The sequence below is a fragment of the Callospermophilus lateralis genome, chromosome 11 (assembly GCF_048772815.1).
Source record: "Callospermophilus lateralis isolate mCalLat2 chromosome 11, mCalLat2.hap1, whole genome shotgun sequence".
NCBI classification, from domain to species: domain Eukaryota; kingdom Metazoa; phylum Chordata; class Mammalia; order Rodentia; family Sciuridae; genus Callospermophilus; species Callospermophilus lateralis.
In genome coordinates, this window is record NC_135315.1 from 100,771,502 (window position 1) to 100,788,151 (window position 16,650).

General features: G+C 34.8%; 1 protein-coding gene across 1 annotated transcript in view; it reads right to left on the minus strand.

Moving 5' to 3' along the window:
• Positions 1 to 348: 348 nt before the first annotated feature.
• Positions 349 to 16,650, minus strand: part of LOC143410724 (A-kinase anchor protein 9-like) — a 72,766-nt gene continuing 56,464 nt past the window's right edge. Inside the window, 16 exon segments of the mRNA XM_077110658.1 lie at positions 349 to 662; positions 1,673 to 1,835; positions 3,424 to 3,500; positions 4,449 to 4,586; positions 4,770 to 4,870; positions 4,981 to 5,048; positions 5,126 to 5,161; positions 5,276 to 5,336; positions 6,207 to 6,308; positions 11,173 to 11,311; positions 11,483 to 11,573; positions 12,966 to 13,088; positions 13,621 to 13,709; positions 13,712 to 13,736; positions 14,210 to 14,350; positions 15,801 to 16,004. Of these exon segments, the coding sequence (XP_076966773.1) occupies positions 349 to 662; positions 1,673 to 1,835; positions 3,424 to 3,500; positions 4,449 to 4,586; positions 4,770 to 4,870; positions 4,981 to 5,048; positions 5,126 to 5,161; positions 5,276 to 5,336; positions 6,207 to 6,308; positions 11,173 to 11,311; positions 11,483 to 11,573; positions 12,966 to 13,088; positions 13,621 to 13,709; positions 13,712 to 13,736; positions 14,210 to 14,350; positions 15,801 to 16,004 (1,872 nt within the window).

Genomic DNA, 16,650 nt, shown 5'->3' on the forward strand with positions numbered 1-16,650 from the left:
CAACTGGAATACACTAAAAAGAGGATAATGGAAATACATGTTCTTAAAGCATTTCCACAGGAAATGTCCATAATTATGACATTCTAAATCATTTAGCAATTGTATATGCTACATTAACTAAAACAAAGGTATTCCTTATTGCACATTTTAAAGTTGGAAGGATACTCTAGTTTAAGTGGGGGATATTTAGGGGGAAAATATTTTGGCTCCAAATGTATACTGTGCCAAGGCAGCTTCATTCTAAAAACATAAACCATTTAAAAAAACTTTTATATTTTGAAGCCAATAATCCTTCAACACAATGAATAGTTCATAGTCCACTTTCTGACTAAGTGTCAGAGATTAATTTTATGGGCCCTGTTTTAAGGCCTGTGAACAGCCCTCACTACTCTGAGAATCGGGTGTAGTTGGAGGCTCATCTTTAAAGCCTGAAGACATTAAGTCTTTTGCAGCAGGTGGTGGCCCATAGTCTTGGGGACCATGAGTTGGAGGTGGTAATGGGGCACCAGGAATGAAGTACTCTCTTGGGTCAAATGAGCCTAAAGGTCTAAATGGTGCAGGTCCTGGAAAAAAATCACGAGGGTCAAAAGGCAAATCCCGTTGTCCAGGTGGAACACCTGGTGCATATTCTCTGAAGCCTATTGGTGGACACATAACAGGACCTGGAAAATAAAAAGGAAGTTATGTAAATACCCAGAAATTTCTGAACTTGGGTGATTTCAAGTATGTTAATATAGTCTTTAATTTCTCCCAAGCCTAGAACATCAACTGGTGAACATCCTGACTTGCCAGATGAGGCAAACTGAAATGGAACAAGTTTAGGTTATAGCCTGGCCAACCAGCCATGAAGCAACATATTAAGGATTTAAACATGGCTCTACCTAGCTCCAGGCTTATCTTTTTTCTTTCCTTACTATATAATTGCAGAATTATTTCTATCTCACAAGAGCTCCATTTATATTTGGAAGTACTATATTACCATGACAAGATGATAGATTATGAAATAAGAACTTTGCTACATCAAAGAAATTTTGATAAAAGGAAATCCCACTATTTATTACTGTATCCATTAAAAATTCATGAAGTATTTCAGCATGGACTTTACACATGCCATCAGAATCAAGGTGCATGCCCTCCTGGAAAAGGCCTTCCACAGCCACCTAATTAAATCAGCAACATTTATTAGGTCACTGTTAAATCCTCCTCTTTAACACTTCCCTCTGACTTTTCTCAAGGTAAGGAGGGTTTGACTTTTCCTTTTCTATATTCTATAACCTACTGCTTATGCTTCCATTATGGGTGATTACAAACTTTATGCTATAGGATTTTCATATCTGTGACAAAATTTTAAGTTATGGCATGTGTCTCATCCACCTTTCCATCTATTGCAGTGCATATCAACATATTTTCAACAAACATCTGCAGAAGTAATATTTCTGGCTTTTCTCTATATAGCCCCTTATCCTTGTCAATGAGATAGCTATTGCCTATCTCAGTATAAGATTATGTAGTGTTCCATATGTCCCAGAAAACTGGAGGAAAAGTTAAAATGTACTCAGCTGTATCCTTTCATTGTTAAGACCTGAGATAGCAACCAACTGTTTTAGCAAGCAATAGAAATGAAAGATGAATGTGATTTATAAGTCAATCACTACTGTTCAGATCATCATACCAAATGGTGGAGGAATTGGCCGAGGCCCAAAAGGCCCACCGAGCTGAAATGGCGGTCCATACCAAAAGGGAGGTGGTGGAGGCCGTCCCATCGGGGGTCCCATAAGGGGGCCCATGAAGGGTTCCCCTGAGAAAGGAGGGGGCCCTTTCATAGCCATATTAACCTGCAATTTAAGATTTGAAAGCAGTTAAAAGTTTTAAAATTCCTATGTATTAAGACAAAGTACTAACACCGATAAAAGCTAAAACCCAAAACAGGCACCTGTCCAGAGAACACCATCAGTGCAACAAAACTCTACCCACCCCTCCTGTGTATTCCCACTGACAGCTTACAGAAGTTATAAGGATTCCACAAGAGGGAGCAGTTTGTTACTGATTATATCTGCACAGGAAAGGGAAAGGCAAGAGGACTGGCAGAGGTTATTAACAGAGGTGATTTCTGACCAGTATGTCATCCTGTATTCACTACGACCTATTTCAAAGGGAGTCCCCCCCTCCCCATCACTTCCCTTTCATCACAGTAGCTCATTACTTCCATATTAAGAATGAACAGAATAAAATGAAAAATCCATTCTCTACCCATGTAATAATAGCTACAATTCAGAGTATCTTCAGTACGTCTTTCATATATTATTCAACCTCTGAGATCTTTAAGTAGACTGTCTTGTTTTAAATAAGAGGGAACAAAAGCAAATGGATTATCATAATTTGTTGACGGCCACACTGCATATTAAAGGATCTCAATCCCAGGTTTGCCTCCAAGCCATGCTTTCCCACCTCTACTCCTCTCTAACAACAGGTCTTTGCTCTCTTTTAAATCTTCTACTACAAAGGGGTTTGGGGGTCTTATCTAAGCTGCCCTTAGATTGCTCCAGAGATGTATGTTCCTGGAATATGTATACACTGGAACTTGAGAAGTATTTTCCAACACAATGCTATATACACAAATTAGGAAGACAAGGCTTTAATATTTACTTTAATTTACTGTACACCATTTGAGATATTGATTTATCATTTCCTATGAGTAGTGGGTTTGAAACTAAACAATTAAAAATTTATTTTATTATAGAGCTGCAGAAGACCTACCAGATATAATAGCAACACAGTTACAAGAGAATGCACTTATGTGAACAAATGAGACCATTGCTTGGGACTGGCTGAAGAGGTCATTTCAGATTATCAGTATTTCACTTTCAGAAAATCTGATACCAATATAATTCAAATCACTCAAAATAGGGTTTGCTCAAATGGAGGAATTCTTAAATAGCATTCTTCCAAACAAAAATAAAAATGATGAATTATATAATTTATAATGAATTTACTTTGCCTTAGAACATTCAACACAAAACACCATATAAAGTTAGAGTGATAACTTTTCACATTCTGTAGTTCATTATAGTTGTACACACTTAAGCCACATTTCCAAGTTAAGGAGAAAAGTAAGCTCAAAATTGCATGCAGTTTAAAGCAAACAAGATCAGTGTCATGCTCTGAATATCCTTCCCAGAAATGCACAGAATAAAACCCAATTCAGTTCTCAACCTCTAAGTTCTTACTCCAACTGGATGCTCGGTCAAAGAAGTAATGGTAGAAATGAGTGGGTCTCAGGTTCTTGGGGAACAGTTTGCTTTTTAAAAAACAAATGGGATAGTACAAATAGAACACAAAGAAGGATAAAGCAAAGAGCAAGTACTGTAATAAAGCTACATGTTCCTCCACGACCACGTGATTCACAGTAACTACAGAACTTACCTTGCCCTCATCTGTCACCTTAGCTGGAGAAGAACTTCTGGAGCTGCTGTTCATGTGAGCTGGACCACATCCTGGGTCTGTTAGAGATCAAAGAATGGATTCAGACTTATGCTAACATGAAAAGAATAAAAATCCTGCATCCACAATTACAGATTCTTTGAAATTACTTGGTCTCTTTACCAGAGGCAATGGGTTTCCCAGATGCCTCAGAAGACCATTGAGTATGAGGTAAAGGTCCATCCATTGACCCTTGGGAAAGAAAGATCAGAGCCCTTGTATGTATTTTTCAGAAGAAATAAACCACTGGTGGACAGGTCAGGGTTCAACAATAACTAGAAAGCAACATTAAAAATGGGTTGCCGAGGGGTTGGGGTCGTAGCTCAGTTGTAGAGTGTTTGCCTAGCATGTGTGAGGCACTGGGTTTGATTCTCAGCACCACACCATCTACAATTAAAAATATTTTTTATAAAAAATGGGTTGTCCAATACAAAAATCACAATTTATGAAGAGACTTAAGTAAAATAAAGAACAGCCTTGGGTTGATAGAACAGCAAATTAATACGTACTGGTCCTAAACTTTAAGCTATAGACTTGAAGTATGTGTAGGTTGGCTTTTCTTTAGTCTATATAACCTGACTTCAATTCTTACGAAGACTACAGTCCTATTTAGAATTAGAAATAAGACTCAGTATTTCATATTGGAAATACGTATGCTACATAAAGTTTAAGGCTACTTTTATAATATTTGGTAAAGGAACACCATAGAGATTTAATTTAAAGATAAAGGTTTACACTTCACAGTGTAAAATTTAAAAGAAAAAAACAATACAGGGACCTCCAGGAAAAAAAAAAATGTTTTCTATTCTAGAACAGATTTTACAGAAAACATTCACTAAGATAAAGTAAGAAATTATCTTCTATATATTGTACAGGCCCAAATTCTATGTTTTCATTAGAATATTCAAAAGGGAAAAAGAAACAAAACCTTGAAGCAGTTTACTCTAAAGCAACATGCGAATGCTCACCAAATCCACTTCTAGGCATATCTCTTTGATTAAGAGTAGCAGAAGGAGGTCTCCCAGCTGGCTCTGCTGTCAGTGGAGGGGAACATTCTCCACCACTCACGGGGGATAGACCAAAAGAGCCATTATGGCTCAGTGGACCTAAAGACAACAATGCCGTGTTACTACTTTAAGGCAGCCTTCTCCCTGACACCAACCCCCACACCTCCCGCTTTAGCAAATCATTCAGATTATTTCATAACCATTACACACAGAAATAAAAAGTAATTTACATACATTCTGCACCAAGAAATAAAATAGCTCCTTTTACAAAGTGCCCCCTACCTCTCCGAGGAGGATTTTGTAAATTTGGTCTCCCCGGCATTGGTTTTACAATCACAGGTTCATCTTGCCGCATTGCCATCTTTTGGGTCATTTCCAGTAGTCTTGAATATTGAGAAAGAATGGGCTGAATTATGAAACAGCAATCCTAAATAATATCTAGCATAACCTTAAAACACTATAAAACATACAGTAAGACACAAAAATCACATACTTCTGTCTCAAATTAGCAACTTCCCTTTTCTCTTCAGCTATAGCTCTTTCTGCAGAACGAGCTTTGAGCTATTAAAGAGAAAATATTCAAATTCAGTTGCGGTAGGCTATGCAAAAAATAAAGAAAAGGGGGAAAAAAATCTTACCCAATTATCATGAGCTTTCTTCTCATGCATAGCAATCTGAAAAAGACAACACATTAAAAAAATGTTTTTAGGGACTCATTAAAATAGCCTATAATTGTCTGTATTAGATATCAAAGAATTCTGCAACTACAGGACAGTATTAATTACTACCTGGTTTTTAAATGAGCGCTCGGTTTTCTGTAATTCTTTTTCCATCTCTTCAATTCTCCGCCTAAGAATTACAACAATTGAATAAAATTTGAAACATTCTGACCATTTTCTCTTTATTCCATCAGCTATACTTTTTAAAGACTTTTATCATACATAAGAAAAACATTTCTATAGTTATATGAATCCAGTGTGATCAAAACTAATACTACAGACCAGGTGCAATGCCACATGCCAGTAATCCCATGCCAGATTGGGAAACTGAGGCTGGAAGATCACAAGTTCGAGGTCAGTCTCAGCAATTAAGTGAGAACCTATGCAACTGAGACCCTGTCTCAAAGTAAAAAAAAAGGTCTAAGGATGTAGCTTAGTAGTAAAGCACCAAAAATAAATAAATAAATAAATAAATAAAATAAAATAAAATAAAAACCTAATACTAATAACTTCTTTATCATTTAATTGCTAGAGATTCTGAATTGATAAATTATAATTTCCTTAACTGCTCATCAGTGTGTTCTCAAGTAATTATGCTAGAAATATCTTCCTCCTTAAAACTTTTTTTTCTTTTTTTCAAATTATATCCATAGAAGATTTCCAAGGTCTATCAAATGCCACACTTTTGTGGGTCTTGATATAACACACAGCAAACTGATTTCTTAAGAATTACTACAACATAAAAAACCCCCAGAACTGTTTGCATTGACCAAGTTCCCTATGGTCTTGCCCATTGGGTACAAGTAAATTTTTGTTAACATTTTTTATTTGTTAAGTTGAAATTTATTTTTTCTCCTGTGTGAATTGAATGTGTTCATATCCTCTCGTTATTATACTTCCATGCTATTTTCTTCTATCTACATTATTTAAAAAAAGATTAAAAAGAAAGCTAACACTAATTCATTAGACATTGACACCCTCCTTTAGAAACTGAACTCACTTGTAATTTTTAACTTCCTGTACAGCGGAAACCACCTTTTCATCTGCAGCTGACAGCTGCTGCTCTTTTTCTAGTCTCTCACATTCTTCTTGACTCCGTTTCCTAAAATAAAGCCAGTAATCAAATCAAAAGTTTCTCTTTGTGAATATCACTTCCCACAATTCTATAAAATGCTTAGGCACATAAAATGGGAATTCAAACCTGCAATTTCATAAATCAAACTCTGGCAAATCACTTACATTTTCTAACTTCTCCTCTTAATTCTCTACTTACCAGTAAATAAAATAAATGTGAAAACAACATGTACCCCAAGGGCAAGTCTCCTGTGTGTAAGATAATAAAAACTCACTTTACTTCAATGTGGAAGATCAGGACTGATCAACCTAACATAATTAAACATATTAGGATAAAGCAGGGGATAATTCTTTTCTCGTTTCTGCCATGGGTAGGATACTAAGTATATCTTTGTCATGGAGGAACTCTTTTCTCAATCCAAGACTGGTACCATAATAAACATATAGTCAGTCAAAGAAAAAATCTTCTAGAATATGTCTTTTAGCTATGCAATTAACCACAGAACATTTTTCACACTTTAGAATTGTAAATTAGGCAAAAAGACAAATCTGAGTTTTGATAATGTCTATCACCCAGAAAAAGAAGCCAAACTGACCCACTATCAGAGTATTATCTACTGACAAGTTTTAACTCTGATCATGAAACTCAAGATGTTCATCTACTGACACAAAGGTAGCCACATTTAATGATTTAAAAAATACTATTTTCTGCTATCCTTGTACTACTTTAGCCATAGTTCCAATTCAAAAGATAATTAACTTGAAACTTAATTTCCATAAATCAGAAGAACTACAGAAAAAAGGATTACTGATACCAAATAGAAAAAGGGGATTATATATTCTTATATAGCTTCTCATTTAATTCTTCAGCAAGTATTTTATGAGTGGCTATAATATACTAGTTACCTTGGTAAGATGCTAAAGAATAAAAGAGGTCACTGTTTCAGGTATAAATGATGCCTAAAGGAATATAATAATTTTCCCCACTGGCTTAAGAAGGAATATGGAGAAAACTGAATCTTGAAGAACAGAGAGAATTTTGTTTCCAATTATCAAAGAGTTAGTCTGAGAGCACTAAGAACAATCAAAACATCTTTATAAGAATATAAAATTGTGTTTGAAGGGATCCAAGCTAAAAAGTCAGTGAAGATATATGTATGTGGCCAAGATCCATTAGAAAAAGGAATCTCAGAATTACAAGTAAGGCTGGCACTTTAAGGTACTTTTCTCCTATTAAAAATAACACAAAGATATGAGTCTGAACCAAGCCTTCATTAAATTCCTGGGCTTAGAGGAAAAAAGAGGCTACCAATAAAGGGACCCTTAATAAAAGCCCTAGTCTTTGAGTTTAGATTAGAAAGTACTGCACACTTAAGTGATGAACAGGCAAAAAATCCAAAAGGAACAATACTGAAACATTGAAAAGACAAGTCATTTTTGAATTATCTTAATTGCTGACTAAGTTTAAAGTGACAATCTTACTCAAGTAACCTCAACACTTTTCTATAACAAGATAACTTCGTCTTAGTCCTCAAATTTCATCTATAATTATCACAACAATGTTGGCCAATCAAAACTGACTAGGCTTCAGTTTCACAACCATTGATTTACATATTGCCATTCTGGAGTCTGTTGTATTCTGCTGCCTTTCCTATCCTCTGCAATCTGTATATGGGGTAAAAATGGGAGCTCATATCCCAATTGAATCAAAGTGTGAAATATGATATATCAAGAACTATGTAATGTTTTGAACAACCTACAATAAAAATTAATTAAAAAAAACTGACTAGGCACTCCATAAGACAAAATTCTGTGAGAAAAAATCCCACAGAAAAGGAAACCAGCTAATGGGGTTATCTGCACATGTTTTAAAATCACTGTGCTTTATATAGTCAAAAAAGTAAAGTCAAGATTATGAATTTCAGGGCTGGGAATATAGTTTAGTTGGTAGAGTGCTGCCTTGCATGCACAAGGCTCTGGGTTCAAACCCCAGCACCACTAAAGAGGAAAAAAAAGATTATGAATTTTGTCAAAGGATTAGAAACTATAACACCAAGAAATAGTTGGGTGTGGTGACCTTCCTACAGTCGAAGATACTCAGGAGGCAGAGGCAGAATTATGAGATTAAAGATAGCTTGGAAAGCAGTAAGACCCTAGTCCCTTATGAGAAAGAGCAAGGAGTCTGGAGAGGTAGCTCAATAGTAGAGCACATGGCTCAAGGTCCTGGGTTTGAGCTGTAGTACTGAAATAGGACTGGGGTTGTGGCTCAGTGGTGAAGCATGGGCCCCACATGTGTGGGGCACTGGGATCAGTCCTCAACACCACATAAAATAAATAAAATATTGTGTCGGGCTGGGGATGTGGCTCAAGCGGTAGCGTGCTCGCCTGGCATGCGTGCAGCCCGGGTTCAATCCTCAGCACCCCATGCAAACAAAGATGTTGTGTCTGCCAAAAACTAAAAAATAAATATTAAAATTCTCTTTCTCTCTCTCTTAAAAAATCCTATAAAAAATAAAATATTGTGTCCATCTAAAACTAAAATAATATTTTAAACCCTGAATTTTTTAAAATCCTAAACTCAATGAATGATTTTAGCAGCAGATTTGGGAAGTAAAATAAATCCTAGCACTTTTAAGACAGGTCAGAAGAAGTAAATCCAGAATGTAGGAGGCAGGGTAAATCAAATTCTAATATGCATTATTATAATCACAAGAGAGAATGAGGTAAAATCAACATTTAGAAAAAGACTCGAAAATTCAAGAAGTGTTTAATGGTCCCAAGCAACATAACTGCAAGAGGAAAAGTGGGTGGGGTGGGGAAAACTACACCTAGGCACTTCCCAATACAACTGTTAAAAAAACAGAGAAAGGACTACAGAAACTAGGGGAGGGATAAGACCAAATAACAATGATAATGGACTCCTTAAAGAAAAAATTTAAAACAGATGGTAATTAATTGGATATTTTTAAATTGCTAAAACTAAGTAACAGTCAAAATTCAGTAGCCAAAAGAAAGATCCTTTAAAAATGGAAACTGGTTTTAACTCTAATCATGAAGTTCATGTCAACCTAATACGGATTATAAAGGTAGCAATATTTAGTGGATAAAATACTATTCTCTGTTTATCCTTGTACTACCTTTGATACACTAATCAAATCTATCATTAAAGGACAATGTTCAAATAGAATGAAAATAATTTCAAATAAGAAACCAACAGTGTAGAATGCAGAACTACAGAAACTTTAAATATGTGTATAAATTGAATGAATGTCTTGTGGAGTTCACAGTATATGAAGTACTGACATATAATGCCACAACAGTTATCTGATTCAGGAGCTACTTAAAGCCCATAAAAAATAATAATAAACCTATTAATCTATGTCAGGTTTTTATTAAATCCAGAATATATACCATGGCCTTTAAATTATGAGAAGATGAATAAAATTATAATTATATAATTATAATTCCATTATAATTTATGATTACATCAAGCATATACAGGGGATGAGGACAATAATTAAAAATATATAAACTATTAAAAAGATACAAGGAAGAAAAAAAGAACAGATCATCAAATAGAAAGCAAATTCTTCATAAACCACAGGCACATATTGACATGGACAGACTTATATTTTAGAAAGTCCACTCAAGCAGCTTTAGAGAAAACTACTAAGAATTTGAAATAAGTTATATACAAATATAAAAAAAAATGGAGAATGAAGACAAATGATCTAGGTTAGAAACAGAAAAGATGACAGAGGCATGAACTGACATAGTACCTGGGGATGAGTAAAAAGAGTACAAACCACAGATGATGACTGAATGAATTTTGGAGGAGTTGAGAAAAATAGTGCTACAATTTAATTGCATTACAAAGAAAATTAATTGCCATTTAGGTCATTCAGATTACTAGTAGGGACAGAGAAAACAAGTGTTCTTTAAAAAAAAGTGATAAAATGAGAAATGTTTCTTTGAAAAAGGCCAGGAATTTAGAACTGGCCTGAACAAAAATTTGAGATTCTAAAAAGGTCACTTGGAGATCACAGAATTTTAGAAAAGTTAATGGAAAGGTTTCAATATTTAATGCATTAATTAGGCAACAGAAGTCAAAATACCTAAAAATAGTTAGGTCTGTAAGAAGGTCTGTCTTTGCTTTACAAGATATATATATGCCGAAGAGTAAAATCAGGTGCAAACAAATAAAATCTGACACAACCTATTTTTAGAGAATTCAAGTATTTTTGTGGATTAAAAACTTCAAATGAACTTTCAAAAAATAACTACCTCCACACTAAGAAGATTAATATATAAATATTTACTCCAAACAAGTACTTCTGTAATCATAACTCCTAAGGTCCTTGCACAGTTCAATTTTGTGTGAACATCTGAGATATTCAAGTCCAAAACTTGTACCATCAATAAGTAAATATTATTCCTTTTTGAAGTTTTTATTCTACTAAAACATGTCATTCCAAATCACTCAGTATTTTTAAATGTCCAGAGTTAGAGATACAAGTTCAAAACATTAGAATTACATAACTGATCACAATGAAAGGTAATTAAAATAAATAGGGGGATCATAGAAAGGGTCTAGAACTTTGAGAGGTATTTCCACAGTGAATGTTAATACCTTTTTACCACTTCCTGCCTTCATATGAATTTGACAATTGATTATGATGTCCTCACAGCCTTAGTTTATGGTTCTAACTACCTCAGGACTCTTAAGACTGACGATGGAAAGAAAAATGCAACTTATAGGAAACAAAACACAAAGGAAAAAAGACAAATCTCTACTTATTACAACTAGAAGAAATTGTAAATAATCTTAAGAAAACATAAAATTATCTATTAGTTCACACAGTGATAACAATAACAAGCAATGAAAATCTTACTTTTGTAGTGCCATCTCATTTTTCTGGTAGAGTTCATTTAAAATCTCCACTTTCTGCCTTAGAGTTTTGCATTCCTCTTCCAGTCCAACTTTAGAAGACTGTAGTGAATTGCAGTCACCTTCTAATTTCTTTATTTGGTCTGTAAATGATAAAACAGCTTATCTCTATATGTGTACAAGGACTTAAGAACTTGTTTGAGGGAGCAGTGCCAAGAAAAGTAAGAAGCATGAAAGCAAGAAGCCATTCTTTATCTTTCCAATAAAATTTTAAGTCTTTCCAACATGGCAATTTCTTCTCAAGAAGAACCCACCTTCTAGATTACATTTTGTGGACATCGAGGCTCTTAGCATAAGTTGTAAAAGTTTTAGATCCTCTTCAACTACTGATATTGTAGTTTGTGTCTAAAAATTGCAGAAAAAAGAGGTATTCTTAAAAGTGAGGCACAGGAAGAATTCACAGGTACTATGGGACTCTTACAAAGAACTATACCTGAGAGACATCCATCATCTGCTTAATTTGATCTTTGATCTTCTCGTTCCGATCAACTAAAAAACAAAAGACTTTAGCTTTTTCTTTCCTTACTTTTAACTCTATATTCTCCTAACTTCCCAAACTAAATAATGATTGTGTTCAAACACCAGAAGAAAAAAAATCAATTAAATAACTAAACTGATTAGACTAATGACTTTTAAGAGAATTGCAAGATTAGATTTAAAAAAAAAAGAGAGAGAGAGAGGTGAATTTCAGGCTGGGGTTGTGGCTCAGTGGTAGAGTGCTCACCTAGCATGTGTGAGGCACTGAGTTTGATCCTCAGCATAAAAATAAATAAAAGTACTGTGTCTGTCTTAAAAACAAAACAAAAAAAGGTTAATTTCTAGTTTGCACAACTAAAATGTTATCTATGCTATTCTTGTAAGATAAAAGCTTTTCTTCTCTCTCAGATCTATTTTCACCTGGGCAAGTAAGTGTCTTATTTAGAAAGATTCAATCCTCTATTTTCTCCCTGAATCTACTACCAGGTGTGGTTTGAAATACTTGCTATGTAAGCAATATCCAACTTGGGAGAAAACATCTGGAAATATTTTCCTCATCAGTAAACACTGTTACACTCCCTCTCTCTAGCTTTCTGATAGTCTCTAGCCTCTGTTCTCACAGCCTTAGTTTATGGTTCCAACTACCTCCAGACTCTTAAGACTGACTGTGGACCTTAAAACCACAGACCCATAGAGATGATGAGTATCAAAATCAACTATCATCTGCATAAGTTAAGAAATAAATTTCTCTTACTGTACAATGTTCAATACTCTAAGTATTGTACAGGATGTGACTATTGTAGCTGCAGTGTACTTACTAGTTTTCAATGGGATAGAAAAAGTCAGTGTTCTTCACATGCCTATTGCTACATTATACCCCAGCACCCCACCTCTGCCAATGCAACAGACATATCTATAGATCCAGTGATATGTGTCTACAACCCTGAAGCTTAAGAAGAAAATCAGCCAGCTGAAAAGTGGCATCTGTATAAATACTTAATTAAAGACAGGAAAGCAAAAAAAAGGATTCAACCTCCCTGAGACTGATCTTACCTGCTACCTCTCCGTTGGTTAATTCATCTGACTCATCTTCTCTATTTTGATCCTCAGATTCAGATTCACATTGTAACTGATTCAACTGTGTGATATAATTAGTCAAAGCCTAGAAAAGAAGCAAAAGGTTGGAAGACTCTCGATTTTAATTCAGAAGATTTCAGGAGAAATCATGAGATGAAACATGTATTTGGAGTATAAACTTACATTAATAGTATCATCTTTGTGATTAAGAAATACAAGTAAATCTTTCTGGGACTTCTCAAATGATTTGATGTGTTCACTGAGCTCAGCGTGTGATGTACACCAGTCTTTGACTTCCTGCTGCAACTGAAAAGTCAAAACACATGAATTCCTATGGGTTAGGGAGGGATTTCTGCACTGGATACATCAGGACTACAAGACTTAGACAAAGAAATACAGAATCATACTCCTTGGTGGCCTGCCTCAATCGAGGAGGTTGAGACCTTGGTTAAGGAAGAGGGCAGAGTGGCCCCAACTCTCACAGCTGCAGTAAGAACATCAGAGCTCTCAGGAAGTTGACCCTGTTTATTGCATTCCCCAGAAAATTGATGCCAATTCAAATAATTTACCTCCAGCAGGAATGGCTGGGCACATATGACTGTTTCCTAAATTTAGACTCCTTATCATGTAATCTTCCCTTGGCCAGTGAATCAGTAACTACTCAAAAGAGGATCATAAAATACTTAATTTTCTGCTTTAAAAAGTTTCTTTGAGGCAATGCAAGTTAATAACTGATTGACATTTTAAGAAAATACACATATACAAGATAAAAATCAGGATGAATAAAGTTTATTACATTTGAACAACCATTTTAATTGACTTTGCACTGAAAAAATACACATTTTGTATAGCTTTCACTGGACAGACTATCAGGAGGTACATCTTCAGGTTTTATGTCCATTTCCTTTTCTTTCAATGTCTGTTCTCAATTTCCCTTTGGTTTTCATTTTCATTCTGTTTAAGTTTGTGCAACGGCAGAGAGGACAAGACAGAAAGAAAACCTGTCATCTTAAAAACAGCATATCATTCTTCTGTACTGGTATGATGTGAACCAGAAAGTGCTTGAAATAATATTTAACTACAATTTATCAAGAGATCAGCAGTATCAAGAAAAGGATAAAACATTCAAGTGTAGAGATGAAAAATGTTTTAATGGCTTCAAACTAATATACTCTATATAGTGTGGCAATAAGGGTTGTCAATAAAGGTTGCTCCTTGGTAGAACAGTTTCTCCTACAGCAATGCCAGATTCAAATTATCTTAAACAGAAAGCAAGGCATTTTGACTCCACCTACCTTACATCTAAGTGATCACCAATATGTTAAGCTCAGTAACTATAAAAATACGTCACCTATCAACAATAAAGACAAACAAATCCTACTGCATTGTTGATCTACTGTTCCTAAATGCACCGAAGTCAATACTACCTGTGTTTGCGTACTGCTGCTGCGCAGCTCACAACACAGCTTCTCTCTTCCAGCAAAAGACAGCTGCTTTAGTGCTACCAACTCTTCTAAAAGCACCCTTTCTCTTTCTGAAACCAGGTTTTTGTTATTTAATGAGGATCTCTAAATAAGAAAAGAGGTCATGGAAGAATATTGATTGCGATAGAGGTAAAAAGCAGAAACATCAAGCAGATTTCTTTTAACCCCTTGGGACCAAGAGACCTTGGTTCTACCTTATGATTCATATTTCATTATTAGGGATTAAAAGGCACATATGTAGTTCAATGCAAAATTCGCAACTTTAGAAAAAAAGTTATTTAAACTTAAATATTCAGGAGTTTCTATAGTTCGAGTAATATTTTCTCTGTCAATTTTTGCATTGAAATTTTAGAAGAATAAATTCACAAAATGCAATGAAGAAAAGAAAAACTGATTTTTCTTTTTTTTTAAAGGAGAGAGAGAGAGAGAGAGAGAGAGAGAGAGAGAGAGAGAGAAAGAGAGAGAATTTTTTTTTAATATTTATTTTTTAGTTCTCGGCGGACCCAACATCTTTTTATGTGGTGCTGAGGATCGAACCCGGGCCACACGCATGCCAGGCGAGCGGGCTACCGCCTGAGCCATATCCCCAGCCCCACAAAACTGATTTTTCAAATGATATATTTTATTCTCAAATATCAATTTCCCTATTATTTTATATTTAAAAAATACACGTTTTAGTTTTCAAAATTAAATTCAATAAATTTGTTTTCATAAGAACTTTCATGCAAATATTTCTTGCTTTTCTGCAATAATTTTGTGAGTATATTTTATATAGCAGTTGATGAGAATATAGCTCCCAAATACCATGAGATATTTAAATTTAGAAAAGAACGTTATATAAATTTGAATTTCTCTAATCAACAAGAGATGTGTCCTCTGAGAGAGTTCTAGAAACAGATTACTTCAGAAGATTTCCATTCATGATTAAAAAGATGGATTAAAGATAGCTAAAGATGGGCTGGGGATGTGGCTCAAGCGGTAGCGCGCTTGCCTGGCATGCGTGCGGCCCGGGTTCGATCCTCAGCACCACATACAAACAAAGATGCTGTGTCCGCCGAGAACTAAAAAAAAATAAATATTAAAAAATTCTCTCTCTTTCTCTCACTCTCTCACTCTTTCTTTAAAAAAAAAAAGATAGCTAAAGATAAACCTTGGAGATGGTAATTGGTAGACTCACAGAACTACAAATGAACATTGAAAAAGTGAATGACAGCAACTGTATACTCAAGTACCTCAGTATAATATTTCCAAAACTCTCAAAGTGCTTTAGCTATGTATGGTCAATAGAATTTTTAAATTTATATTGTAGTCACATTTCCAGTGCCTGAAAGGCAGTTAAATAAAATGATAATGCACATTATATAAGTTGAGTTAGGTGTGCCTAACAAGGTCTAAAGTTGATCCCAGGAACTTCCTGATGTTAAGTATTTGTAATTTATTTGTATCTAGGAAAAATAATTTTGACTTAAAAAAAAGCCACATAAAAAATACCATTATTTCAATTGAGGAGAAAAGAGACTCTAAAGTTCCATACCTGGGCTAACTGTCTATTAAGTCTCTTAATCTCTTCTTGTAGCTGCTCCATGTGTCTCATGTGTGCCTGCCTCAACAGTTCTGTGGCCTGTTGATGTTCTTCATACTGTCGTACAAGTTCTTGCCTCATATCTTCCAACTGTTCTTCGTTTGACATCATTTGTCTAGAAGCATCCATGCTTGATGTCAACATCTTACCATGAATCTTTGATAGGAAAAAACACAAGCAAAAAACTCAATCATAACATATTTTGTGGTAATTAGTCAGCACTGATATTTAACTGAATATAAAAACAATTCTATTAACAACATAAAGCATCTGAGTTTTAGTTTTATTATTAAACAAAAGCATAAATCACTTTTTTTAAAAAAAATTATTTTTTAGTTGTAGATGAACATAATACCTTTTTTCATTTATTTTATGTGGTGCTGAGGATCAAACCTAGTGTCTCACCCATGCAAGGCAAGCACTCTACCACTGAGCCACAACCCCAGCCCATAAATCACTTTTTTTAAAAAAGTATTTTTCTTATTTATAATTCCAAAACAACGTGAAGTTAATTTATTACCACCATACATGTTATTTTCCAAAAGGAAACAGCTATTTACAAGATAGTTTAGCTAAAATCTAATTCTAACAGAGAAAAAAAAAAATACTCAAGATTCTTTATCCACCCCCTCCAACCCCCACCCCATCCACTTTTTTTTCCGCCCATACTAGAGATTGATCCCAGGGCCTCACACATGCTGGGCAAGTGCTCTACCACCAAGCTACATCTCTAGCCCCTTCTCTTAATAAAGTTATAACTCCTTTATATCTCTTGATATTTTATAATGGGGAAATAATATAA